Source organism: Musa acuminata, chromosome BXJ3-9 (assembly GCF_036884655.1).
Source record: "Musa acuminata AAA Group cultivar baxijiao chromosome BXJ3-9, Cavendish_Baxijiao_AAA, whole genome shotgun sequence".
Lineage (NCBI taxonomy): Eukaryota > Viridiplantae > Streptophyta > Magnoliopsida > Zingiberales > Musaceae > Musa > Musa acuminata.
Genome location: NC_088357.1, coordinates 42,636,876 through 42,662,496, shown reverse-complemented (window position 1 = coordinate 42,662,496; position 25,621 = coordinate 42,636,876). Strand labels below are relative to the sequence as shown.

General features: G+C 43.0%; 3 protein-coding genes across 6 annotated transcripts in view; all 3 read left to right on the top strand.

Moving 5' to 3' along the window:
* Positions 1-215: 215 nt before the first annotated feature.
* LOC103998684 (protein RGF1 INDUCIBLE TRANSCRIPTION FACTOR 1) lies at positions 216-14,865 on the top strand. The gene is made up of 9 exons (XM_065167974.1): positions 216-365; positions 10,394-10,532; positions 10,769-10,867; positions 10,987-11,051; positions 11,734-11,847; positions 13,572-13,626; positions 13,707-13,952; positions 14,028-14,168; positions 14,270-14,865. The coding sequence occupies exons 6-9, from the start codon at positions 13,624-13,626 to the stop codon at positions 14,588-14,590; spliced, it is 711 nt and encodes a 236-aa protein (XP_065024046.1). The 5' UTR covers positions 216-365; positions 10,394-10,532; positions 10,769-10,867; positions 10,987-11,051; positions 11,734-11,847; positions 13,572-13,623; the 3' UTR covers positions 14,591-14,865.
* Positions 14,866-16,294: 1,429 nt separating this feature from the next.
* On the top strand, positions 16,295-16,942 carry LOC135650008 (uncharacterized). Its single transcript, XM_065169053.1, has one exon. The coding sequence runs from the start codon at positions 16,383-16,385 to the stop codon at positions 16,812-16,814; it is 432 nt and encodes a 143-aa protein (XP_065025125.1). The 5' UTR covers positions 16,295-16,382; the 3' UTR covers positions 16,815-16,942.
* A 140-nt stretch (positions 16,943-17,082) lies between these two features.
* Positions 17,083-25,621, top strand: part of LOC135650007 (endoribonuclease Dicer homolog 4-like) — a 31,810-nt gene continuing 23,271 nt past the window's right edge. For 2 of the 4 annotated variants that reach the window (XM_065169049.1, XM_065169052.1), the window contains exons 1-3: positions 17,083-18,140; positions 18,235-18,412; positions 19,389-19,499. In XM_065169049.1, coding sequence (XP_065025121.1) covers positions 17,818-18,140; positions 18,235-18,412; positions 19,389-19,499 — 612 coding nt within the window. In that variant the 5' untranslated portion in view covers positions 17,083-17,817. Of the gene's footprint in view, positions 18,413-19,388; positions 19,525-25,621 lie in introns of those variants that run through there. The other 2 variants (XM_065169050.1, XM_065169051.1) reach the window with 2 other exon arrangements.

Genomic DNA, 25,621 nt, shown 5'->3' with positions numbered 1-25,621 from the left:
TCAGAACATTTTAGTATACAATGGAGAATCTTTGTGATGTTTATTCTTCTCTTTGTCATGAACAGTGTGTGGAAGCCACAACCCAACTCAAATCTGTGATGTTGGTCGATGAGGCATATTGCCGGTCCATATCCGGATCAGATTTTCGGGTCGGACGATGCCAAATCCGATCCGATAGCAAGCGTTAGGTCGGGTCCACCGCTGCCCTTTCCACTATTGTCTTTTGGGAAGCCCGCGAAATCCCCCGCCGCTAGCTTTTCTCTTCGACGGGAGTCGCGAGATTCTTGTGCGTCGCCTTCGCCTCACTTCGTTCGATAATCTCTTTCACAGCTCCGTCTCGACCGACCAAATCTTCACGAATCCCGGTCGGTATTCTTTCTCTACCCGCTGCTCTTCACGAATCTTCCTTTGCTTCTCCGATGTGCAAGCGTTGTCAGTCGTTTACGGCCTCCGCCCTCCTTTCGTTTGGATTGCTGGTTCTAAGTTCAGATCTAATTTATGCACCGCGAGATGACATTAGTAACACGCCTTCTGAGATTTACCTGTAAACTGTATATTTCTGGTTTGTTTCTCTTTCATAGGTTAATTGAAAGATCAAATCTTTGACGAGACTTTTCATGGTAACGTTATGTCGAATTTAGTGAATGGTAGCTTATTGCTCTGTCTCCTATCTAGAGTCGCCTAATTTATATCACAAAAGTTGTTTCTCGTAGTAAACTTGTGAAGGCTGCTCTTTTGTCTCAAGTTTGGTGTTGAGGTATAAGAAGCTTCAGTTCACCTAAGAATTTGTATTTTGATATGTCAAGTAGCCAGTCTTGTATCTCATGGAGGCACCTTTTGGGCGTGTCATCCAGGGGTGACCTTGAGATGTTAGTGATGCAACTTTCTTGTTGATGTCATTTGGTTCAACTAATTCAAGTACGTTAGCATTTATGTGTTCTGCCTACTAGAAAATCACTATATGATAATGAAGCTTAAAGTAACTCTGGCCTTTTGTATGATGTTATGATCACCAAGCACAACCACTGAAGAGGACATTTTTCTAACATTACACCCTTTGAAGAGACTAGTAGTCATGAAAGACATGGACATCTTTCATGAATTCTTCTTTCTTAGCTCATCAACCTTAAGACATTGTTTTGGAGTTTAGATTCTAGGAGATTTAACTTTGCCTTTAATTGATAGATGGTTCTTGATAGATACAATTATCTTGTCTGTGTGTCTTCTATATACTGAGAATCCACATATGTTAGAAATTGTTTCTGTGGAGGGTGTGTACGTGTAAGAAAAAGTCAAATGAAAATTAGCCAGAGCTCTCTAAGCTCATAATAGGCAGAATCGGGAGTCCATGCCATTTATTCGCTTTCCTGCTGCTCTCTAAGCTCATGAAAAAGACTCGGTCTTACTGCAGCTTTTCTGTGAAATTTGGTCGACATGCTTGAACTTTTGATTGAAAATACATGCCTTTTGGCTGTTAGTTTCATGTTGATTGTTATAATTCTAGATAGTTGTATTGAAAGATACTTAAATTTAGTTGCTTTAGTTGCCTAAACATACTCCCAAGAGACTCTGAGATGTGATTGTAAGAGGCACTTTGGTGTTTCAGCTATCTAAAATGTCAAGTTCTTAAACTAGTCATGTTTCATTATCATCGTTATGATCGTGCTCCTCTTTTCAATCTTTACTGAATTATATCCAAACCAGTCAGTTAATTATAACTTACATGCATACATTTGCTGTAAACATTATTTTTTGAAAAAAAATTACCACCATTGTTTGAGATAGAAATATCAGCTAAAACTATTATGTATTCACGAACTCTTTTGAAACATAGACATGATTTCTTTCATAAATATACTTAGCAATGTACAGTATGTTTCCAATACATGACAAATTGTATATTCATATTTATGGTGAGTACTAGAGGGCGAGCCTTGGTGTCGCAGAAAGGTTGCTTTAATGCAATCTAGATGACTCGCTTTCGAGTTGTTAAAATAGCATCTTCTCTTGTGGGGGAGTAAGACTATGCATTGATCCTCTGTAGGCCCTCTATTGGAGAGAGATTTGTGCACTGAGCCAGTCTATTTTAATCCACTATAGATAAAGGATTTTGAACTAAGAATAGGTACCGTTCTTAGTTTATTGATTTATCCTTCATCTTTTGTCCACAGGAGATTTGATTGGAGTTCTCATGATCCAAATTACAAGGTTGAGTTCCACCTAGAACATTCTCCTTTTTATTCAGTGAACATGTTACGTTGTCTAAAGTGTTATCTTGTGCATTTTCTGTAGAGTTACCATCTCAGAAACACAGTTTCCTTTCGTAAAATTCTTGTTATTCAAAAAGAATATAAATGATTGTAGTCAACTTAGGTTTCTGGTTCTTGCTTGTTTTTTAATAGCAACATTGGATAATATAAAGTTGTAGTCCAATGCTTCCGTAGGATTTTCAGTAATTCATTGATTTTTTATTCACTTATAAACTGTTTCTTTATGTAAATAATATGAGGATTTTAAGATGGATGATTGGTGTAACAAAGAAAGAGAATGGTTTCATCTGTAGTTAGTTAGAGATTGTCCAGGAGAACATGAGGGAAAATTAGAGTGTTTAGGATTTGTCTTGATGAAGTTTGTTGTTAAATTATGGGCTTTAGGAGACAGAAGGAGCTTAGACTGGTCAGAAATAGTGAGATAAGTATGCAACCATAGATATGTTGGGAAACCTTTACGTCGTGGCCAAGGTGTCAGCACGGCTCGGTCCAATCTCGGATGCACAAAGTTGCCCACGTGGATGCTCGGATGGTGAAAGTGTGTGTCGGGTCAGGTTGGGTTCGATCCTCGTTTCCTCGGGTTCACCTTCTCCCCTGGTAGGTTGCCTGCTTCTTCGTCGCCAAGCTCTTGCACACAGGCCGAAGTCATAAGGGGGATTTTCCTGATTCGACCCATTCGAAGTTTAAATTAGTATTGAGTGGAGTAAGAGGGAGTTGAATGCTCCAAAAATCCTCCCCTGACGTTGGTGTTGGCTTTTATACTTGCGAACGAGGGTCGGTCGTACATGGTCCGTTAATGGTTGTCGACTCCTTGGGCGGTTGGCTTGTACCTTACGGATGAGCGTCGACTGACCTATACGGACCTGCGCCGTGTGGCATCATTCCGAGCTTTTCGGAACGGCTCTACGGTATACGACGCCGACTTGTATGGCGCTGAATAGTATGAGGGCAAGTGGTCGCCTCGTTCGGGTCTGAAGTCTCGCGTTGTGCCAGCCTGGAGCTCCTTTATTGGCACTATCGTGGTTGTCGACCGTTGCCACGTGGATGGTGCTGAAATATGTCATATCATTCCTCCCCCCACCCTAAAGGGGCATGCGTTGGGTTCCTCGGGGAGGGGCTCGGGGCATGTCTTGGTGCCTCTTGTTGGTTGGGTCGATCGTCGTGCTGGGATTAGTGGTTTGGTCGTTGGTTGGCCGACGACTTCCACTCGGGGTTGAACAGGTTAAGGAACATCACTTGGGGGCGGGGTCGACCGATCAACATAACTCGGATATAAGATTGGCTAAATGATATTGTTCGAACACCCAGGTGGCTGAGGGGCGTTGCTCGGGTGTGGACCTGTTCGAGCAACACTACTTGGGCCCATGTTTGGCCGAGCAGCTGCTCGGACAATGATTGGACCAAGCAATGATTGATCGTATATGACTGATCGAGCAACACTGCTCGGGCATTGGGGATTGCTCTAGCCGAGCAACGTAGCTCGGGCATTGGCTTGGACGAGCAACACTACTCGGGCCCATGTTTGGCCGAGCAGCTACTCGGACAATGATTGAACCTGACAACGATTGATTGCATATGACCGGCCGAGCAACGCCACTCGGGCACTATGGACTGGCTTATCCAAGCATCGACTGTCTGTTCATGATTGGCCGAGCAACACCGCTCGGACACTAGGGACTAGCCTAGTCGAGCAACGTAGCTCAGCCATTGGCTTGGCCGAGCAACACTACTCGGGCCCATGTTTGGCCAAGCAGTTGCTTCGATAACGATTGAACCGAGCAACGACTGACTGTACATGACTGGTCGAGCAATGCCGCTCGGGCGTTGTGGACTGGCCTAGTCGAGCAATGTAGCTCAGGCACTGGCTTGGTCGAGCAACACTACTCGGGCCCATGTTTGGTCGAGTAGTTGCTCAGATAACGATTGAACCGAGCAATGACTGACTGTACATGATTGGTCGAGCAACACCGCTCAGGCATTGGGGATTGGCCTAACCGAGCAACGTTGCTCGAGCACTGGCTTGACCCAGTAACTGCCTGGACAATGATTGAACCGAGCAACGATTGGCTGTACATGATTGGCTGAGCAACATCGCTCGGGCATTAGGGATTGGCCTAACCGAGCAACGTAGCTCGGGCATTGGCTTGGTCGAGCAACACTACTCGGGCCCATGTTTGGCCGAGCAGCTGCTCGAACAATGATTGAACTGACCAACGACTACCTATACATGACTGGCCGAGCAACACTGCTCGGACACTGGGGACTGGCCTAGCCAAGCAACGTAGCTCGGGCACTGGCTTGACTGAGCAACACTTCTCAGGCCCATGTTTGGCCGAACAATTGCTCGGACAATGATTGAATCGAGCAGGGGGTTGGCAGGCTGATTTCTATAAGACATCTTTGAGTGGGAAGTTTTTAAATTTTGACTTTTTGAGGTTAGCGATAGATTTTACTTTGGCCTTGGCGGGAGTTTTGGTTAGGGCGGGAGGATTGACTGTGAGTGGCCTTTTCGATTTTGGGTGATTTCGACGGGATCTTTGGTTTTGATCGGATTTCAGACTTTTTGTTGGGCAGGATTTTTTGAGCTTTTTGCTTATCTTCCTGCCGCCCTGCTTAGGAGTTTGGGTTTGGGCACTCCTCATAAGCCATTATGACGAGGTGAGCTATCTTCCTCTTCTTGGTAGGTGAAGGGTTGCTTTGGGTGATGGAGTTTTCTTTATAAACCCCCTCGTTGGCTTCATTTTACTCATTTGCTTTGCGCTTTCTCCTCAATTGTTTTCCTCGTCCTCGGTCATTTCCCTCAGTTGTTTAGTTGTTCAAGTCGGTTAGGATGTCCTCTTCCTCTTCTTCATCCGGTCGGTCGGTGCGACCTCTAGCGGCTCTGGGAAGGGCAGCTCGTCATCGGGTGGGCCATCCCCGATGAATGAGAAGTCCGCATGGGCCCTTCAACTCTCGAAATCGTTGCACGATTTTGACTCGTTCCATCTAGCCAGGTTTGCTAGATGGGCATCGGCGAGCTTGCTTTTTACGATCATGTTGTCGACGTATACCTCCATGTTCCTCCTAATTTGCTGCTTAAACATCTTGTTAACTATTCTCTGGTATGTCGCTCCAGCATTCTTCGATCCAAAGGGCATGACCTTGTAATAGTAGACTCCTCGGTCCGTGATGAAGGCGGTATGCTCTCGATCTTCGGGAGCCATTTTTATTTTGTTGTATCTCGAGAAAGCATCCATAAACGTGAGGAGCTCGTGTCCCAAGATTGCGTCGACCAACTGGTCGATCCTCAGGAGCGGGTAACAATCCTTCGGGCATGCTCGGTTAAGGTCGGTGTAGTCAACGCACATCCTCCAGCTTCCATTATATTTTTTGACGAGGACTACATTAGATAACCATCGAGGATAATTTGCCTTGGCTATGAACCCTGCCTCGAACAGACGATCCACCTCGTCATTGATCGCTTTTTGCCGGTCGGGAGCAAACTTTCGAGGCCTTTGCTTCATCGGTCGTGCTTGGGGGAAGATATTCAGGTGGTGCTGAGCGACCTTTGGATCAATTCCTGACATGTCTCTTGGCGACCAAGCGTAGACGTTGGCGTTTTTTGTAAGAAAGTTGATGAGTTGGACTCGTTCCTTTTCTAGGAGCTCCGATTCGACCTTCACGACCTTGTTTGGTCGGCTTTTGTCGAGGTGGACCTCTAGTATCTGCTCGGTTGGCTCAGGACGAAGTGGCAGCTTGGCGTTTTGGGGGTCGGACACGGGCGGCTCGGATTTTAGCTTCTTAGGCAGCGTGGCAGTTGCCGGATAGCATTGCTTTGACTCCCGAGGATTACTCCTTACCTCCCTGATCCCGGCGCTGGTTGGAAACTTTATTGCCCGGTGGTAGGTGGAGATGACATCTCGTAACTTGTTGAGGGTCGGGCGACCTAGGATGACGTTGTAAGCCGAAGGGAGTTCGACCACCATGAAGGTAACCATCACAGTCTTAGACTTCGGCTCTTCCCCGATGGTGACCAGTAAGGTGGTAGTGCCAAGGGGTGAGATGGAATCCCCGGTGAACCCGATGAGAGCTGAGGCCATAGGAACGAGGTCTTTTTTGGTTAAGCCGAGCTTCTGGAAGGCATCGAGGTACAAGACGTTTGCCGAGCTCTTGGTGTCTACCATTTTTCTTTTGACCTGAGTGTTGGCTATCTTGATTGAGATCACCAGGGCGTCATCATGGTCGGGGTACTCAGTGCCCCCCACTAGGACGGTGATCTCGGGCTTGTCCCGTTGTCTAGGACGCTTTTCCACGATTGCTTGGGCATAGGCTTTTCGTCCTGACGTGTTGTCTCCTCCGGAAGCCGAACCGCTGATGATGACATCAATATGTTTTTCTACCTACCGGGCCACGGGGGTGCAGGGAGGATTCTCACGGCTTCTTAAGGTAGCGTCTGAGATGCCCCCTACAAATGAGCTCCTCGATCTGGTTCTTTAGGTTGTGACACTCCTCGGTGTCATGAGCGTAGTCGCGATGGAATTGGCAATACTTGGAGCGATGTCTGAAATCGCATGGAGTCTTCACCGGGTTGGGCGCTCTTAGGAGCCCCTTTTCTTTGATATGGAGAAAGATCTCCGTTCTGGACAAACTCAAGGGGGGGAGAGGGGGCCTCGGGAGCAATGACTTGGGTCGGTCTAGTCTTCTTCTTGGTGGGCTCGAGGGTTGCCCTTAAGATTGCTCCGTGCGAGGCCTCTTGTGCTCCTCGCGCTTTCTCGCCACTAGCACCTCAGCAGCAATGTACTGATTTGCGCGTTGAAGCATCTCGGGGACGGTTGCTGCTGGTTGCTCAACCAACGACCAGAAGAATCTGGACGGTCATAGGCCCATCAAGAATGCTTGCATGATTAGTGAGGGGTGGGCGTTGGGGACTCCTCGGATCTCGGCGACGAAGTGAGCGATGAAATGAGAAAGGGGTTCATCGTCCTTCTGACTTAAATTGAGGAGCATGGCTGCATAAGGTTTTGGCCTTGTACTGGCCAGGAAATTGAGCTTGAATTCCCTTGCAAGCTGGTCAAAAGATGAGATTAAGGCTAGCCTAAGTCGGTTATACCACATCCGAACCGAACCTTGGAGAGTGGTAGGGAACGCCCGACACATTAGGGTGTCGGAAGTGCCATATAGGGCCATCTGAGCCCGAAAGGTGGCGACGTGCTTTGCCGGATCGGAGTCGTCGTCGTAAGCCTCGAGCGTAGGGAGGCGGAAGCTCAGTGGTATTGGTTTGTCTTGGATTTCCTGCATGAAGGGGGGCCCTACCGAGGAAACCTCCTTGAGCTCTTCTTTGGACTTGTGGAACTCCCTTTGGACCTCGTTTAGGCGTCGATTGACCGAGCGCAATTGAGCCCGGAGAGAGTCCACCGAGTTAGATGATAAGGTGTCGGGCTTGGAGGTGCGTCGGAGACTTGGGGCGCTGTGCTCTTGTGTCGGCCTCGGGTTTCCCAATGGCTCCTCGGGTGACGGATTAACATCTGTCGCTCTAGGTTGTTGGGGGACTGAAGAAAGTTCTTGTGGCGCGGTGATGGGGGTCGGCTAGTCCTGTAGTGGCGACGGTTAGGGTAATGCCGACTGCTGGGCAAGCTAGGGGACGAGTGGGATGATAGTCTACATCATATCCCTACTAGCACTTGGACTTGGTGTATGAGGCTAAGGAACGCCTCGGCTGAGACGGTAGGCTGTCCCATGGTGGTCCCGGGGGGCGACAGCCCGAGATCATTAAACAGCTGCCAATAGCAACTCGAGGTCACGATCGAGGTATTCCCTTCTAGGCTCGGAGGAAGTGGGACTGCCCTCTAAACCCGAAGGTCGGGTGAGTCGCGGGTGGCACTTCTCCGGGGCGCTCGCTTGGGTTGCTTGGTTGGGGGCATTCTTGTGACATCAGGCCCTCCTTCTAGCGCCAAAATGTTGGGAAACCTTTACGTCGTGGCTAAGGTGTTAGCACGACTCGGTCCAATCTCGGATGCGCAAAGTTGCCCACGCGGATGCTCGAATGGTGGAAGTGAATGTCGTGTCGGGTTGGGTTCGAGCCTAGTCTCCCCGGGTCACCTTCTCCCTTGGCAGGTTGCCTGCTTCTTTGTTGCCAAGCTCCTGCACACAGGCCGATGTCGGAAGGGGGATTTTCCCGACTCGACCCTTCCGAAGTTTAAGTTAGTGTTGAGTGGAGTAAAAGGGAGTTGAATGCTCTAAAAATCCTCCCCTGGCGTTGGTCAAGGGGTTGGCTTTTATACTTGCGAACGAGGGTCGGTCGTACATGGTCCTTTAATGGTTGTCGACTCCTCGAGCGGCTGGCTCGTACCTTGTGAACGAGCGTTGACCGACCTATACGGACCCGCTGTCATGGCCTTAGCTGGAATTGCCTAAGGCGTGAGGCACCCTTGCGGCCAAGACGCGAACTTAACTTGCGTTGCCTAAGTCGCACGTTACCCTTGCGATATTGCTCTGTAAAGATCAGCCCACTTGCAACCTTTCGCAGGTCCCGAAGGACCTGTAAAAGAGAAAGTTAATTAGTTCGAAAGAACGAGTAACGGACAAGTCCCGACGTCTCGCGAAAAGAGGGGAAGCTTTACAAGCAATTCAGCAAGCACCTTGCGTGCACAAGAGAAAAGAGGGAGAGGGGAAAACAAGGGCTTTAGAAGGTTGAACGAACAGCTGCAAGCCCACAAACAGTTGCTTACCGAGTCCCGGGCGCGAGAACAAGTTCCCGTCAAGGCAACGTGCGAACTTGCGAATGAGTGTTCAACGCCCGGTACTATACCGAAGCCCCATCCAGTCCTGTGCCACCCAGGGGGTTCCAAGGGGCTGAGATGGCTGACGTTTTGGTGAGCGGAGGCAGATTCCAGAAATCAGCCCGCGGCACACGAAAACGGAGCTGTTTTGGGCTGTTTTGGGGCTGTTTTGCTCGGTTCGGTGAGCGGTCGCTTTGTAACGCTGCAGCTTGTTCGAACTTACATTTTTACAAGCAAAATGATCCAAAACCAAGAGAAAATATGCTGTCAAGCAGCTATACATGTAGGTGTGAGTGACGAACGGTTCGTTGAACGGAGTTATTGCGAGTGCGCGACGACCGTTCGTGACATTGTTGTGGTGTGTGGCGTCATTCCGAGCTTTCCGGAACGACTCTGTGGTATGCAGCACCGAACAGTACGAGGGCAAGTGGTCGCCCCGTTCGGGTTTGAAGTGTCGCGTCGTGCCAGCCTTGAGCTCTTTTGTTGCCATTGTCGTGGTCGCCGACCGCTGTCACGTGGATGGTGCTGAAATATGCCATATTAGTATGCAACCTTAGATATGTGGACTTTGACACTAATAGAGTCTGCCATGAATGGTTGTTATGCTGCTGTCGATGCCTTTTGGATAATGACCGGGCTGAAGATCGCATGGGTGCTAACATTGGCTGATAACCAGCAATTCTTGAGGTTGGACATATATTTCCTTGCTTTCCATCAACAGTGAGGAGGCAGTTTCTATCCCTCAACTGTCCTGACAAGGGATGCCGCCAGTCGTGGTTTCATGGAGAAAACTGGTTCAAAATGGCCTATTGGAGAACAAGAAGGAACAGATGATGGTGGAAGGATATATTTGTGGTTTGCAGCCAAAAATCCTCAGAAAATGATCATCAATGAGCAGCAGAGATGTTGATTCATCATCAAATCAAATCCCAAACATTGAGGTGGCAAATCTCAAGAATCTGTCTAATAGTAATCAAGATATATGGGTTCATGAATAAGAGACTTAAGAAAGTTCTAATTTTTAGTTATAGGCTGTTATAGTGGCATGGATCACGATCAGTGGAGTGAATCTTAATTCTGATGACTCTGTTTCACTGAGTTTGTACCATTAAAATCTGCCAAAAGTTTTAAATCTGCACCTTAATTCTGCTGACAATGAATACTTATGACATTTAACTTCTCATTATCTATTGATCATAGCTTTTTTCATGGTAACACTGCATCATCTGCTTTCTCTTTAGTATGGTTTCTTAAACTATATTGCTAAAGGTCATAGGTTTTTCCTCTTATGCAAGAAATATCCATTTTCGTTGCTAAAGTAAATTCCATTTTGGAGTTCTAAGTGATGGGATTGTTCTTGTACAGGAAGATGGCCAGGAAAAAGTTGTGCTTCAACAATTTGTTTTCGTGCATGCTTGACACTGATGCCACTGCTCCTTTGAACCAGAGTCAGTCTGATATTTGTACACATAAAGACCCTCAATCTTAAGATTCCTCACAAAACGTAAGGTTTTCTTCAAAGCCATAAACAACATCAATGTCATAGAATTTGACTTATCGAATTACTCAAAACATCTGAAAGGACAACTGTAAGTAGCTGATTACTTCTTAGCAGGTATCACGTCACGCTAATCAGTATACAAATGGAACCATTTCTGATTTGATAATTAGTCAGGATGCTGCTGATGATATGTAGTTCCTTTGACTTTTTCTAATATGTTCTTGCTTATTTGCTTGCAGGTCTAGTATGCTCTGAACCTTCTGTTATAGTTCAATCAAAGAAATTTCTACTTGCAAGTATACTGTCACAGGACAGTGCCCACTGCCATCGAAGCATCCGTAAGTCCTGATGCCCATGAAATTTCCAATCATCCCACAAGATTTAGGGACCAATTGTCAGTTTAGAATGTGGTTAACTCACTTAAGGGCCATTCTAACTTCAACATTCAACATGACAGGATGCTTCAACAAGAAAGGGCAATGTAGCACGCCATCAACTGCAATTGATACAGGCACAAACATGGTACGTAACATGCTTGTGGATTTCTTTCCCGTTTCATCTTTTTGCAAACGTGAGACTTTTACATACAATTAAAAAGATACACTTAACTTGAATTGTCTGATCAAGTTGATGAGTTTGCTAACAAATAGATTGGAAGCACGTAAGGAAATTGTGGTCAACTGAAAGTTGATCACCAGATCTTATGTCTTCACAAATTAGTACAAGCCTATCAATTAAGTCCTTGGTTGTTCTGGTGCTAATAATATGATCTCTTTATGCATGCTGAGAAGGAAGCGAATGAACTGCTGGTTTGATCATGCAAAGTAGAATCCTATGGTTATTATAGTTATTATTATTTCACTTATGTGTTTTATTGATCCTTCCTTGGATTGGTTGAAATATATTAGGATTCAGAACTTCTCAGTAATATATCAAGGAAATAAATATCATGGGTATTGTGTGTACCTCAGCAAAAATTGGATATTTTATGTGAACTCTCTACAATTATAAACATCGTATAGTAGCCTTACAATTATAGCTCGAGGCATGCTCCTAAATCGAGCTTTTGTCGACTATTCTTTTATTGTTGTGTGTTTCCTTTTACCCAACGAAGCACAATAAATATTCTTACAAATTTTAATTCCTAGTTATGTCCTAAACCAAAGTGAAGATGGCTTATGTTACAATCTTATTCATCTTTCAGGTAGCTTCTTCGTTCATGATAGCTAATGTAACATGTTGTCAGTGCCAACCCTCAGAAAGCTCCGCTTGAAATGGTAGCAAATCTTATCCTATCCAAATTTGATTGACTGCTCAGGTATCAGAATCCATCTCAAAACTTAATCTTCAATATCTGTTATTTTGTTCATACATGTTTTAAAATCCTATTATAAGTATTTTATCCCACTTAAAGCTTGAGATATAAATATATAAATATAAATACATATATATAATTTTATATTTGCCCCTTTAAATTGAAGTTATATATATTACTGTAGTTAATATATATAAAATAATGATGTTGAAATTCACATTTATATTAACATCTCTTTCAAAATTATCAGAAGAACATAATGGGTCAAATAATTGGTGAAAGTAATAAAACTATTTTCAATTCTATTTTTTTTAAAAAACAATGATTTATTTGAGGGATGGTAATAGGAGTTGATGTACAGGAAATATTAAATATTTTAAGATGTATATGTAATGTAAAATTAAAATTTGAAGGAGCAAATATGCTATAGATCAAGTTTCATAATTCCTACATGTCGGTATGGATAAGCAGACACGGACACTTGAAATGCTCAACGCGCTTCTGTGGAAGTTGGTACGACCTCCACGTGACCCCATCTCACATGCGTCGAGGCTAAGCATCTACTCACGTGCGGAGCATCCAATGCTGCCCGTCGCACCTGCGAGATACTCGTCACCTGCGCGTGCTTCGTGTTCCTTAAGAAAGAAAAGGGGGACGACGTGCGTGCACACGGGTGACGCCGCCCCCGCACGTGGGTGGCAGTCACCAGTCACCAGCCACCACCACTCGATCTTTTCTTTTTGGCCTCGGTCGTAAAGGGGAGAGGTTTGACCGGTCAAGATCCACCACGTGGTGGTGCGAGTCACCGAGGATTTGTTTATGGCGTCCTCTTCTTAAAGAGCTCCATCGTCTTCCTATTTTTTCCCCCCTTTTCATTCTTTTTTATTTGTTTGTTTCGAGGCACAACACATCCTTGAAAAGATAAGCTCAAAGATTGCAACTGTTGGGTGTTGGTGTCACCGGATTTTTCTCGGATACGTTCGAGGTCAATTGAGACACAGCCACTCCGATTTGGTCTCTCATTTGATATGATCTATGCTTGATTTTTGAGTAGAAGCCATACCGACGGTGTGTGATTAATCAGATGGATGCTGAGATACATTGATAGTAAACCATATAATCCAACATTGATTTGATCGGTAAATATTTAGGTGTTTCAATTTATGGTTCATATGATTTCAAATTTTTATGTGAATTGTTTTTGTTATAATTACATAATTTTTTTTTATAAAAACATAAAACATATCTTATGATTTATGAAATTAATAGGATGCAAAAGAAACAAATAATTTATGTAATTTGCTAAGATTAGACTCTATTATATCCCCCGAACACCATTGTTTAACTTATATCTAATAAAGCAGTTATAAAGAGAAAGAACAGCAATATTACACGCATCAAGAGGAGCAAACACATGTCCGTACTCCTCGGCCATGCATGGCCTCATGTGGCCCAAGAAAAGCCTTTCTCTCTCTCTCTCTCTCTCTCTCTCTCTCTTCCCACATATGGCTGCAAAGAAGGAATCAAAGCTCCTCGGGCAAGGAGAGCTCGAGCTTAGTTAAAGGACGGGGAGAAGATGGATGGGAAACACTAAGAACAGCTCCCACGTTCACCTCTTTCTTTTCCTCCTCATCATACCGATCCCCTCGCTTTTGATAGAAATGTAGTATATATACTCTCGGCCATCGCCTGATCGTCCATTGATGACCTCCGTCCTCGTCCTGCAGTTCATGTTGGTTACGCTGCCGCTTCTGCATCAACCTTCATGTCGGTGTGATCATGGCAAGCTTCTCGGCCCTTTTGCTTTAGTTTGGATTCCGTAGATGCGACAGGGCTCACTCGTTCCTCTTCTCCGTAGACAGGCGATACGGAAGCCGGCGTGGTTGGAAGCGCTTGACGCCCAGAAGTTCTTCGTCGGCTGCTGCCTCCACGAGAACGCCAAGAAGAACGAGAAGAACATCTGCTGCCTCGACTGCTGCACCAGCATCTGCCCGCACTGCGTGTCGTCGCACCGCCGCCACCGGCTGCTGCAGGTGCGGCGGTACGTGTACCACGACGTGGTGCGGCTGGAAGACCTGGAGAAGCTCATCGACTGCTCCAGTGTTCAGGTTGGTGTGCTCCACATGCACCGATCCGCTTGATTCCTTAGCATCAGCAAAACTCAGCGTGTGAGTCTTCTGCAGTCGTATACGATCAACAGCTCCAAGGTGGTGTTTCTGAAGAAGAGGCCTCAGAGCAGGCAGTTCAAAGGGTCAGGGAACATCTGCACTTCATGTGATAGGAGCCTTCAGGAACCCTTCATTCATTGTTCTCTGGGTTGTAAGGTAAATGAATGAACACAACTTTCTTCCAATCCATACTATTTTCTTCATCTCATACTGTGTTCTAGCCAAAACTCATCCATTTCAGTGTGGTGATTCTCTAGGTGGAGTATGTGCTGAGGCAGAAGCAGGATCTGTCTCCTTACCTGAGAAGATGCAAGACTCTTCAGCTGAGCCCAGACTACATCATTCCTCATGATGTGGATGAAGAGACCACTCACTCCACCATCGTGGAAGGTGATGAGCACACTGCGTCATCAGACTCTGAGAGGTTGAGCTTGCCATGCACTCGCTTCCAGATCATGAACAGGAAGGCTAGCTGGCCTTGCATCTCTGCAACATCACCCGCGGCTGCCTCTGATGTGCACGCCAGCAGAAACATGAGCAGGAGAAAAGGTGTTCCTCACAGATCTCCTCTGTGCTGAGAGATGGTGATTCCAGCGGTTCAGCCAATAAGTCCATACTTGTCTCCTTCCTTCCTTCTAATCAGTGGCCATCATGTGGTTCCCAATTACAATATCTCAGTGTTGAACTAATCCATTGAACACACAGGTTTGTAGTTGGACAGGTCTTGTTGGCAATGGGGTTCAATTAGCTCCATTGTGGTTCAACCAAACAAAGACTTTGGATTAGTTTGGCAAAGACTTCGATTGTATTGGCTCTGTGGTGGTTGGATTAGTGTGGGCAAGAAGAGGCATATGAGAGTCAAAGAACAATTAAGATAATCAACAAGAATACATAATGATAAAACATAAATATATGATTTATGTGGTTCCACCCACATATCTTATCAATATTCATGGTAAAAAAATCAAATTATAAAAAAATAAAACTCAAGCATGGAGCACCATTTATACTCTCTTGTGAAATCCTAAAGAAATTTCTCTTCGTTTCTTCATACCTATAAGAGAAAAATCATACATAATTTTTTTTCATTCGATCCAAAATTTTAAATTATATGATGTATTTTTACAGAGCAATTAATTCTTAATTATTTTAAAAATTCTTCGTTTAATAAGTATTTATTAACTTGAAATTCTCGAGACAATCTATTTTTAATTAATGAATTCATAAGTATTTGTCAACCCTAACAATGTTGCAACCCTTCAAGATGTATTAACGCATCAACAAATGTCGACCATACCCGACCCGACCTCATTCGGATGATTTTAATAGGGATAAAAAGATACATATAATACATGTAAAGAGTTCTAGAGACCTACTGTCCGAGTAATGAATTAGAATTCATGTGTGACATGAGTCAAACACTTATTGACTCGACACGTCGAGTTTGGTACGTGATTAATCAGAATCGAATTAAACTAAAGCTAGAATCGAACTGGCTCGACAGTAGGTTGATTTTAAACTAAATTAAAATTGACCTTGGACATTTCTATTTTGGTTTCTAGATTTGAGAAGTCGAAATTGTATTGACGATTCAAGAACTGAAATCGTATTATATTTTTAAAAATTTTTAATTTAAAAATAAAAATTAACTACCTCTTCCTAATTTTAGAAAATCGAAACTGTCAATTCCGCAATTGTCGATTCACGAATCGTGACATGGGCTACATGGAAGCTTGGATTTGGTGGGCTGAGATGCGATGAGCCCCGTCATCATCGGGGAAGCTTCGTCTTCGGCATCACCGACCCACCATATCCCAAGCAATTGCTTACGGACATCTGACCCGGTTTTGTCGTAGAACAAAGGACGAGGACCAAACACCGTCTCCGCCTCCGTCTGTGGCTTTGCTAATCTGACATTGGAATCATCGTCTTAGTTGGCTTCTGCGCGATGACACAGCTCAGCCGTCTGAGAAGGAACCTTCGGCGTGCCGCTGGTGGGCGCAGACATCTCGTTCTCTTGCCGACGTGAGCACGATATACTATTTAATGAAGAAAAAGATGTTTTAATTTAAGCTTAACATCCTCCGTGACATACCATCACCATCACCATCACCATCGTCTAATTAAAACGAGTTGATTGAAATGCTCAAGTTGCCCTCAACAGCTCACTTGACGCGGAACCTGCGCGAACACGTCGCCGTTTCGTTCCCGTCACTCCGTCAAGTCCGCGTTTATCCTTATCCGCCAACTCTGTACGACTTGTATATATGCGCACCGCTACACTCGCAACCACCGAAGCCCGAGTCTCTCTCTCTCGCGTCCTTCGATTCCTGCCACCGAAACCCTAACCCTTATCCGGTGTCGTTCGCGATGCAATCGGACAACCGATTCCACGATTCCTCTCCCCTCTCTGAGCCACCCTCCTTCATTCAGCGTCTGCGCTCCTCGCTCTGCTCCTCCTGCTGCTTCGGCGGCTCCGCCGGCGATGACGAGGTGGACGAGCGGCCAGCGTCGGTGATCCGGTCCTCGACGATCTGGCTGCGGTCCAGGGGGCAGGAGCTGCAGGAGGTCGGGGGTCGGTGCCGGAACTTAGTGGCGCGGATCGCGCCCCGTCACCCCCACCACCACGCCCGCCGCGGATCCGGCGACTTCGGGTACGACCCCCTCAGCTACGCCCTCAACTTCGACGAGGGGCCCGACGACGACGACGACGACCGCCACCCCGGCGGCGGGGATGCGTACCGGTACCGGAACTTCTCGTCCCGCCTACCGCCCTCCCCGCCGCGCCCGGTTGCTTCGTGAGCGCTTCCGATCCCCCTTTCTCTTCCATTCATCGATTCATTCTCTGTGTCAAGTTCGTGTGAATGTGTATGTATGAATATGTATCTGATCGTAACGTCTGCGTGGATTGCACGAAGAACAGTTCTCGACGGTCCCATTGTCACTCAGTGCGCCTTTGTGCGCGCCCCACGTTTCCTTCCCACCCACACGGTTACGTGTCGTGACGCCTCTCGTCCGACGGTGGACCGAAGCGAACAAGAATATTCGCAGGAAAAGGTTCTTTCGTGGCTGGGAACTGTCTGGGGGAAACCGGTTGGAAGAGGCTGGGCTTTTGTTTTGGAAGCACACGAACAAAAACATCGGAACCCAAAAAATCTCTCGCATTCATGGAAGCAAAGAGCATTAAAATCTCTTGCATTCATGCCCGAGCAGAGAGAGAGGATGGTAAAGTTTAGTATACCTACCTTCCTACACAAATTCATCCTAAACATATTTCATATCCAATCTAGAATATCAGTACAAATTTTGATGCAATACTATCCCTATGACTTGGCTTTGGTCTTTTTAATCGGAGATCGATTCTTCAATTATCCAACTTATATGAGATTAAATATGATCTTATCGAAGTTTATAATCTAGGAGTCGGGACAATTTATAATCAGTGAGTTCTCGGACGATTTTACTTTTTGTAGGTGAATCTAAAAGTATCTCTATGAGAGTAAATCACTCTTTGGTCAATTCAACTACAAATTTTTTGCTTCCCCAAATAAAATTACTATTCAAATTTCGAAAGGCTTATTTATGACGCCAACCTCCCCGTGTGCGTTTCCCGTATCCGATTCCATTTCGGCACGTCCGCTCACCTGCACTCGAGAGGCGTCGTACCGGGCGAGTACGTGGCTCTACACGACCGCATATAAATCATTATGCGGAACTTGATCAAATTCATCTCGCCCGTTCATAAGAATTTTCTGCACATGTGCAGCAATGGACGGTAGATCCGGGATTAACCGCCTATGTGTGTATGCGCTATCATGGCGTCACGACTCCATACGCTATATTCCCTTCGTTCTCCCGGCGTATAGTCTTCTACTTAAGCCCGAAGTTATTCCCCTGTCCGACAAGGAAAGGGCAAAAGCGACGCGAACAAGACTATTTATTTGACCCCTCGTATACCGTGCGTGCGAGTGCGTCTCCTCTCGCTCGCCGCTCTGCCTCTCTCTCGCTCGCTGCTCTCAGTCTCTTCACTGTCTGCTTGATAGTTTTGCGGAATCGGGGCTCGATTGCCATGGATGGCAACTCGACAGCTCCAAATAGAGTCAAAGATCCGAGAACCATAGCAAGAAAGTAAGGCTTTCCACCCCTAATCGTCTCTGTTTTTTCAGTCTGATCATCTCCTGAGGGTTTCTCTTTTCGATTTGGTCCTTCGGTGAATTCTTAGGTACCAGATGGACCTTTGCAAGAGGGCCGTGGAGGAGAACATCATCGTTTACCTCGGGACGGGGTGTGGGAAGACGCACATCGCCGTGCTGCTCATGTACGAGCTCGGTCATCTCATCCGAAAGCCGAGCAAGAGCATCTGCATCTTCCTCGCTCCCACCGTCCCTCTCGTCCGGCAGGTTTGCGCTTCTGCTCGTTGCAGTTTCTTGATCTTTTTCCTCTTTTTAGTAATGGGGACGCGGGCGAATGTGACTATGGCCTCCCTTGACATGACATTATCGTCCTAGATATTTGAGAATCTTTAGATTTTACTGAAGATACCGTGGTGGTTAACAATGAGCTGAAATATTTACTTCCTGGCGTTCTGTATGCAGCGGAAATGAGTTGTAATCTTACTGTTGAAATTTCAATATATATCATCCTAGTGTAAGAGCATTGGTCCATTTTTGACAGAATTTCTTATTAAAATGAACATAATAAGTTAACATTAGATAATATCCTCTTTTTCTTATTTTTATTTTGTCCTTGCTCGTGTTCTGCTTTATTTGGATATTCATTCGTTTTAAACGTTTCGGCTATACACTGGTGGTTTGATTACATGGGCCGAAGACAACTCTGGGCTACCATCACCATTTGATTATAATTAAGACTTCACACATAATGAAGAATCACAAAAATGAGAACACTTACATGATTATCAATATATGGTAATTGTTTAATCCTTCATTTTATTTTTTGATTTTCATGTGCATCCATCTGTCTCCACATAGTTTATCAAGACAGAAACAATTAAAATACATAGATGGGGAATATTAGATACATGTCTGTGCCCAATAAGCCAATAACATCAATTAATCAGGTTTTTAATTCATGATGATGAAGAAGTTAGACAGGTAAATAAATCCCATATTCTGGTTAGGAACTTTCCCCTTGAAGCCTTTTAGGCTGAGTAAACATGGCAATGTTATTCCAATAGTAGTAATTTGAGTTTTTGGTTGCCATAAAATCAAATTGTAATTGTAATATCATTGTAATGTCATTATGAGGATGTTCATTCAGTTGTGAGTTTTCTTGTAGTCATTAAGTTTTCTAGCACAATTTTTAAATTAATACAACTTAAATTTTGATCAATATAATATTTATTATTTTCTATAGCAAGCAATGGTCATAGAGAGCTCCACAGATTTCAAAGTTCGTTGTCACTATGGAAGTCAGAAGAATTTAAAGGACCATGATGACTGGAATAAGGAAATTGACCAATCTGAGGTGAGTTATGTTGCACACTTACAAGGTAAGGGTCCTATCTTTTCTACGTTGCACTTCTGTATCTTGTAACTTTATATCTTGCAAGCACAAAATCATGTTCTTGTCACATTTTATAGGTTTCTTCTTGGTTTCTGAATTCAAATATCTTGTCAATAATCACAATTCCTATTTAGTATTTCTAAAGTTGTTGTACTCGCTTGTATGTTAGTTATCCCCTGATATTCAATTTAATATTTACCTCTGATCTTTCTTGATCAAAAGGCTTGGTTTTTTGGTCAAGAATACTATTTGAGGGCACTAAGCTTCAGAGGATATGGTTATATAATGCTTTGCCAATATATAAAAATTGTAGTTGGATCTTTAATAACTGTGCATGGTTTTAAAATCACTATGTTTACAGCAGATAAGTTCTTTTGAATAGTTATACTAGGAGAGCACCAAAAGTACATAGTGCAAAATCTAAATTGTCAATAGTGACAATAACAGGCTGCCTATTTGAAGAGATGACATGCAGTAGCTTCGATGTTTTTGTCTCACAATATTTACAAATTGATGATAGTAAGTGGCTTCCTAGTTAACAATTCCCAGTACTGATTACAGTTTTGCTGTAGTAATATTGTGCAAGTGCCAGCATTCCTTAGATATCCTGTGGTACCAAAATTGTGGTACTTCTCCATTGCATATTATTGTCTTTCCTCTTTATTTTCAAATCTTAGGGTTAACAATGAGTCATCCAAGTTAATTGTTGAATTGGTTCCTATAGTATACAAGTGCATGATGTCAATAGCTGTATTACTTAGATGGGCATAGGAAAGGATGAGAATCTTGGGATGTTTCATGCAACACAAGCTGCTTGGTTTTCTAATACCTGGATAGGAGGCATTAAAATAAATAACAAGGATAAGCACTTAACTGGACTAGCCTGGTTTCAAAGACTGACCATTTCATTTGTAAATAATGGGAAGCTTCAATAAGTTTCAAACCCCTAAACCCCTCTTTAAGTTTTGGTATAGGGCAACATTTGAGCCTCACCACATGTTGCTATACATGAGTGCTACAGAATGCTTATGCCCAAAGATTCCAAGTCCTTGTCTTTAGTTTTATCAGCCCAAACCATTATGGGTTCTAGTAATCGTTTTATTGACCATGATTATACGCAATGCATGGCTGGTGGCATGGGATGCCATGGACAGAATATGGTCAACAAATCTTCAATTTTTTCTAGAAGAATCTGAGTAATTTTCATAGCCCAAATCTGGTCAATAATTTTTCATTTTTTTAAAGAATTTGAGTGATTATTTATTTATTTTTTTGATGCAAAGGTCAAAATGAGCTTATTAAATTGTTTCACCATGGATATGAAAAATGTGTAACATCATGAGGGGAAGAAGTACATTGGAGAATAAAGAAAAAAGGAGCATATAGAGGTGAGCTAGAAAGTAGATTTGAACGATTTAGAATTGGAAGCAAGAGACAGGTGATCTCAAAGTTGTTTAGTCTCCTCGCTGATATATTAATCATTGGAGACAAGCCTTACCTGTTGGAAGAGCTTGGAGAATCTTTAGAACTTCGCGTATGTTGGGGGATTTGCTACTTTTGCTTCAAAATGCTAACTAGTGTTGTCAAAAGGCTCTCCGGTGCTTGCCTAGGTGCTTAGGCAAGGAGTGGTGAGGCTTGAGCACCTTAAACCTCTCCAAGCGAGGTGCCTTTCCTTGATTGCCGCTTACACAGCCTAGGCCCCGTATTAGACCGCCTAATCCACACTTGCATCATGCCCGAACCATGCCTAACTGGTACCTTGTTCTATTTGTTGACAAATATTCAATTTATAAGCTTCTCCTACTCCTATGAGTTGTTGCCAACTGTGCTAGTCTTAATCCCTAATTCTTTGTTGTCGGCTCACTGCCTCTTCATTGTTTTATCAATTGCCTGTCTGTCCCCCATCACCAAGTACTTGATTCAAGGTGACCTGAGCCTTGAATTTGTCTATATTATCTTGTGATAATGTATTGATGCCATTATTTTGCTACTTCCTGTTCTACTTCTTGCCACAAAGACAACATAATTTTTTGCATTATTTTCATCTAGGATATGTTGAATGCTGAACTTACAACAGACAGAGCCACATTTAACAAGCAATCCTTGTCCATCTACACTTTGGTATTATTTATAAATATCACAAAGATCTCTGAATTCTCCAGTGTAGGTAAATCTAGGGGTGACATCACATACGTAGCGGAAAAATAGAAAACAAAAATTTTAAATTTTCCAAAAAGATATTTATCATCGTGCGAAGATTGATGCGTAAAATCCGTGAAACTAAAAACCACGTGTTAGATAGTTGTGTTACCTAGAGAGATTGTATATCCCTGAATCCCTACAGATCTGTAGGAGAGGATAAAAGAGGTCTAAGCATCATCCTCTTTAGCGGTGATCTACATAGCAGGGCTGCGTTGACGCTTCTCAAATCATTGTCCAAATCTGAGGAGAATAGGAGGTGGCAACCAAGAAGCCTTTAGCCTATGGGTCTTTGGTTTCCTCCCATTTATAGAGGTCTCCCGTCAACTTAACCCTAATGGATCCTGTCCTATTGGGTATTGAATCTCCCTCCAACTATCTGTCTCTTAGATTAGTGGATCTCTATCCAATAATTTCTTATTAGATCTCATCCATAGGATCCAATAAATCAGAGACATATTGGATATCTAATAAAATAAGGGCTATGGCGGATATATCATATCCGAATCTCTGCTCGTCGCAACACCTACCATATATGTGTGACCCTCTAGGCCCAATATCGAGCTGACCGTGAGTCATACTTGTCAGAACTCCTTCTAGCTCAGTGAATTATTATCTTCATAATATTTCACTCGACTCATCAATTACGAACGAACTAAGTCACTATGCTGTAGCCTTCAGACGATATAGAGGAATCCAATCATTTAGACATATCTGTCTTCAGTTATCGTGTACCTATAGTCCCTCATCCATCTAATATCTCAGAGATCGTATACCGGACATGGTAATGTCAGACCCATACGATTTCTACTCGAGTCTCGTTCTAATTGGATTCTCCTAGAGAACTCTTTCTCGCTTAATCCGAATGACCTTGGCCAGAGATTTGTCTAAGCAAGAACACATGTGATATTCTTATCATGACATCGAGAACGGATGATCCTCTATCGACACTCAATAGCCCTCGTAAGGTTGACTGTGACTCCCGATAACCGACTGTGCTATATCTGGAACTTCCAAACCTATAAGTCCGGTATCAAAGAGTATAGTACTTATACAGGATATCCTTGGTGTCTCAAGTCTAAGGATCAGGTACACCATTGGGACAACGGAATCGCTGTCTGACAATGATGTATCATTAATCATCTAGCATTCTGTGAGCGGATCAATCAGTGAACTCATTCTCCAATGAGCACTTGCACTGTAGCCCTAGTGTCCTCACATGAGCAGCTATGAGACCAACTGCCTCCATCATATGGACGAGTATACAGTGCATTAGTTTGTTCGGTTATCTCGATGTCCCTCTCGAGTAACCTATGATAAGGATTTTTTAGGATCTGTGTTTAAAGGTGAATCGGTCTCATTATCGTGATCTCATCACAATTCAATTACCATTGCACAGATCCATAGACATCACATTATATATGTGCATATATGCAACAAGTAATATAAAGTGATAAAATATCAAATAATATAATAAGCAAAAAGAGTGCGTGTCATGTCACACGTGTCATTACTCATATGATTGGCTTACAGGGTACCTATGATTAGCATCCAGACCATGTAAATCTTATTCTGTACCTCCAACATCTATGGCCTGATTCAATGAAGCATCTCATCAATAACACAATTTATCTACATAAGCTGAGTTTGGTTAAATTTTTTAATAATTATATTTGATCTTAATTTTTTTTTATAATTTTATAAGCGCCTTGCTGCACTAGGGCGATTGTCTAGTGTCTCAGGTATTTTGAAACCTTGGTGCCTTTAAGCACTTATCACCTTTGACAATATTGATATTGGCTATAGAATCTTTCAATTCCTTTTATCCTTATCCTACTCCTTTGGTTCCAAACTAAAGCACTTTGCTGGAGTGATGATTAAATTTGATGTTGGCAAAGATCCCCAGTTTTGTTCTGCAAAGGGGTAGTTTAGAAGGATATTATTTTTTTGTTTTTAGATTAATAAATATACTTACAAGCAAGGATTGAAATATCGTACCGTATTGGAGTTTCGACGTTCACTCGGTACGGTACGATACTGTATACCGAGCGGTATACCGTTCGGTATATCGCTTGGTATATATATATATATATATAAATTAATAAATATATATTTATATATAAAAGATTATATATATATATATATATATTTATAAAAGATGATGTCGTCGAGTTTCCTTCTCCCACGCGGGGCGATGTCGCCTCGTATATATATATATATATATATATATATATATATATATATATATATATATATATATATATATATATATAATTTTTTTTTTGTATATAATATTTTTATAAAAGGCAACGTGTCGTCTCGACGACGTCGCAACGTGTCGTCTCGGCGACGTTGCCGAAAAAGGCGACGTCGCGTCGCCTTTTCCTTCTCCCAAGCAAGGTGACGTCGTCGAGGCGATGTGACGTCGCCTCGTTTGTATATATATATATATATATATTTATATATATATATATACATATAAGATTATATATATTTATATATAAATATTCTTATAAAAGGCGACGTCGCCGAAAAAGGTGACGCGACGTCGCCTTTTATAAAAAAAAATAATATATATATATTAATATATTTATTAATATATAATATATATATATTCCGTTTCGTCCGATAACGGGCGGTCCGTGTACCGGTCAGCTGACAGACCAGTACGTACCGCTCGATAAATTGCATACCTTGCTTACAAGTACCAACTTTTTTATAATTTTTCTTAATTAGTAGTTGGCTAGAGTGCATTCTGTAAATTAGAACTAGGTCTAGGTATTTATACAACGTGATGGACGTTCCATAATGCTTTAGAGATAAGGAAAAGAACTCCACTAATTTTGGACTCTAATAGGAGGCACTAATGAAAATTCTGTCGGAACCTGATTTCCATTTGATTTGATCATTCCATGTGTTATCTGAAATCTTCAATTCTATTAAGGAGCTCCAATAGTTAAGAAACTGAAGGATCCAGCAGCTACTGAAATCTTAGTTTCAGTAGTGAGGTTAGTCCTCTTAGAAGAGGGCACATAATGTGAGAGATTGGAATGAAACCATTGCGGATGGATTAGCAAATTATTTTCTTGATTTGTTGGAAAGTGCAAGCAAAGATTGAAATCTTAGTTTTGATAGGGGTTTGATGCCGAGCTGTGCCTATTTTCGACGTATCTTAGCTGTGTGCGCTGAATGTATTGTCTTGAACTGTCTTGTGCTGGAAGATTCCAAACTGTTGTACTTCCGATTTTAGAACTTTTAAGTGACAATGATAGGTTAGATGAAATCAAAATTATTTGGATCACATGACCAGCAAAGACTTCAGATTTTTGAAATCAAGATTCCAACCTCTTTCAGCTTGCTAATGCAGACTTCAGATTTTTGAGTCAGTGGTTGCTTGTCCAGATTTGATGGTGGGCCATGCTTAAGAAATCCATGAATGTTGATGGGGTAGAGCTCTTAACTAGTATTTAGAATAGAAGCAAACCTCTCTCCTTTTAGTTTTATCACTTTTATGCTAGCATATACTCCTTGTTTAGTTGTTGGAATCTGAATAAAGAATGAGTTTCTCAGAATGGTTGTTGGAATCTGAATGATCTGATCGTCAAAGTATCTGCCTATGATCCTGTTTCAATAAGTAATCTTGCCATTTTATTATTTAGTTAAGTTCAGGAATTTTGGTCCTAGAAGTCATAATTTTTTAAATTTTTATTAACACAACTTTAGTTCATATCAATTGTAAATAAAACTTAAAGAGGGTGTTTTAACTCTGGATCAACCATTTCCAAGTGGTTTCTGCTTATGTAGATGGTAATCTTGGGTTCATGTAAACCATATGGACTTGGAAATTGTCATTTGTAGAACTCATAGTCGTGGCTTTTTCAATC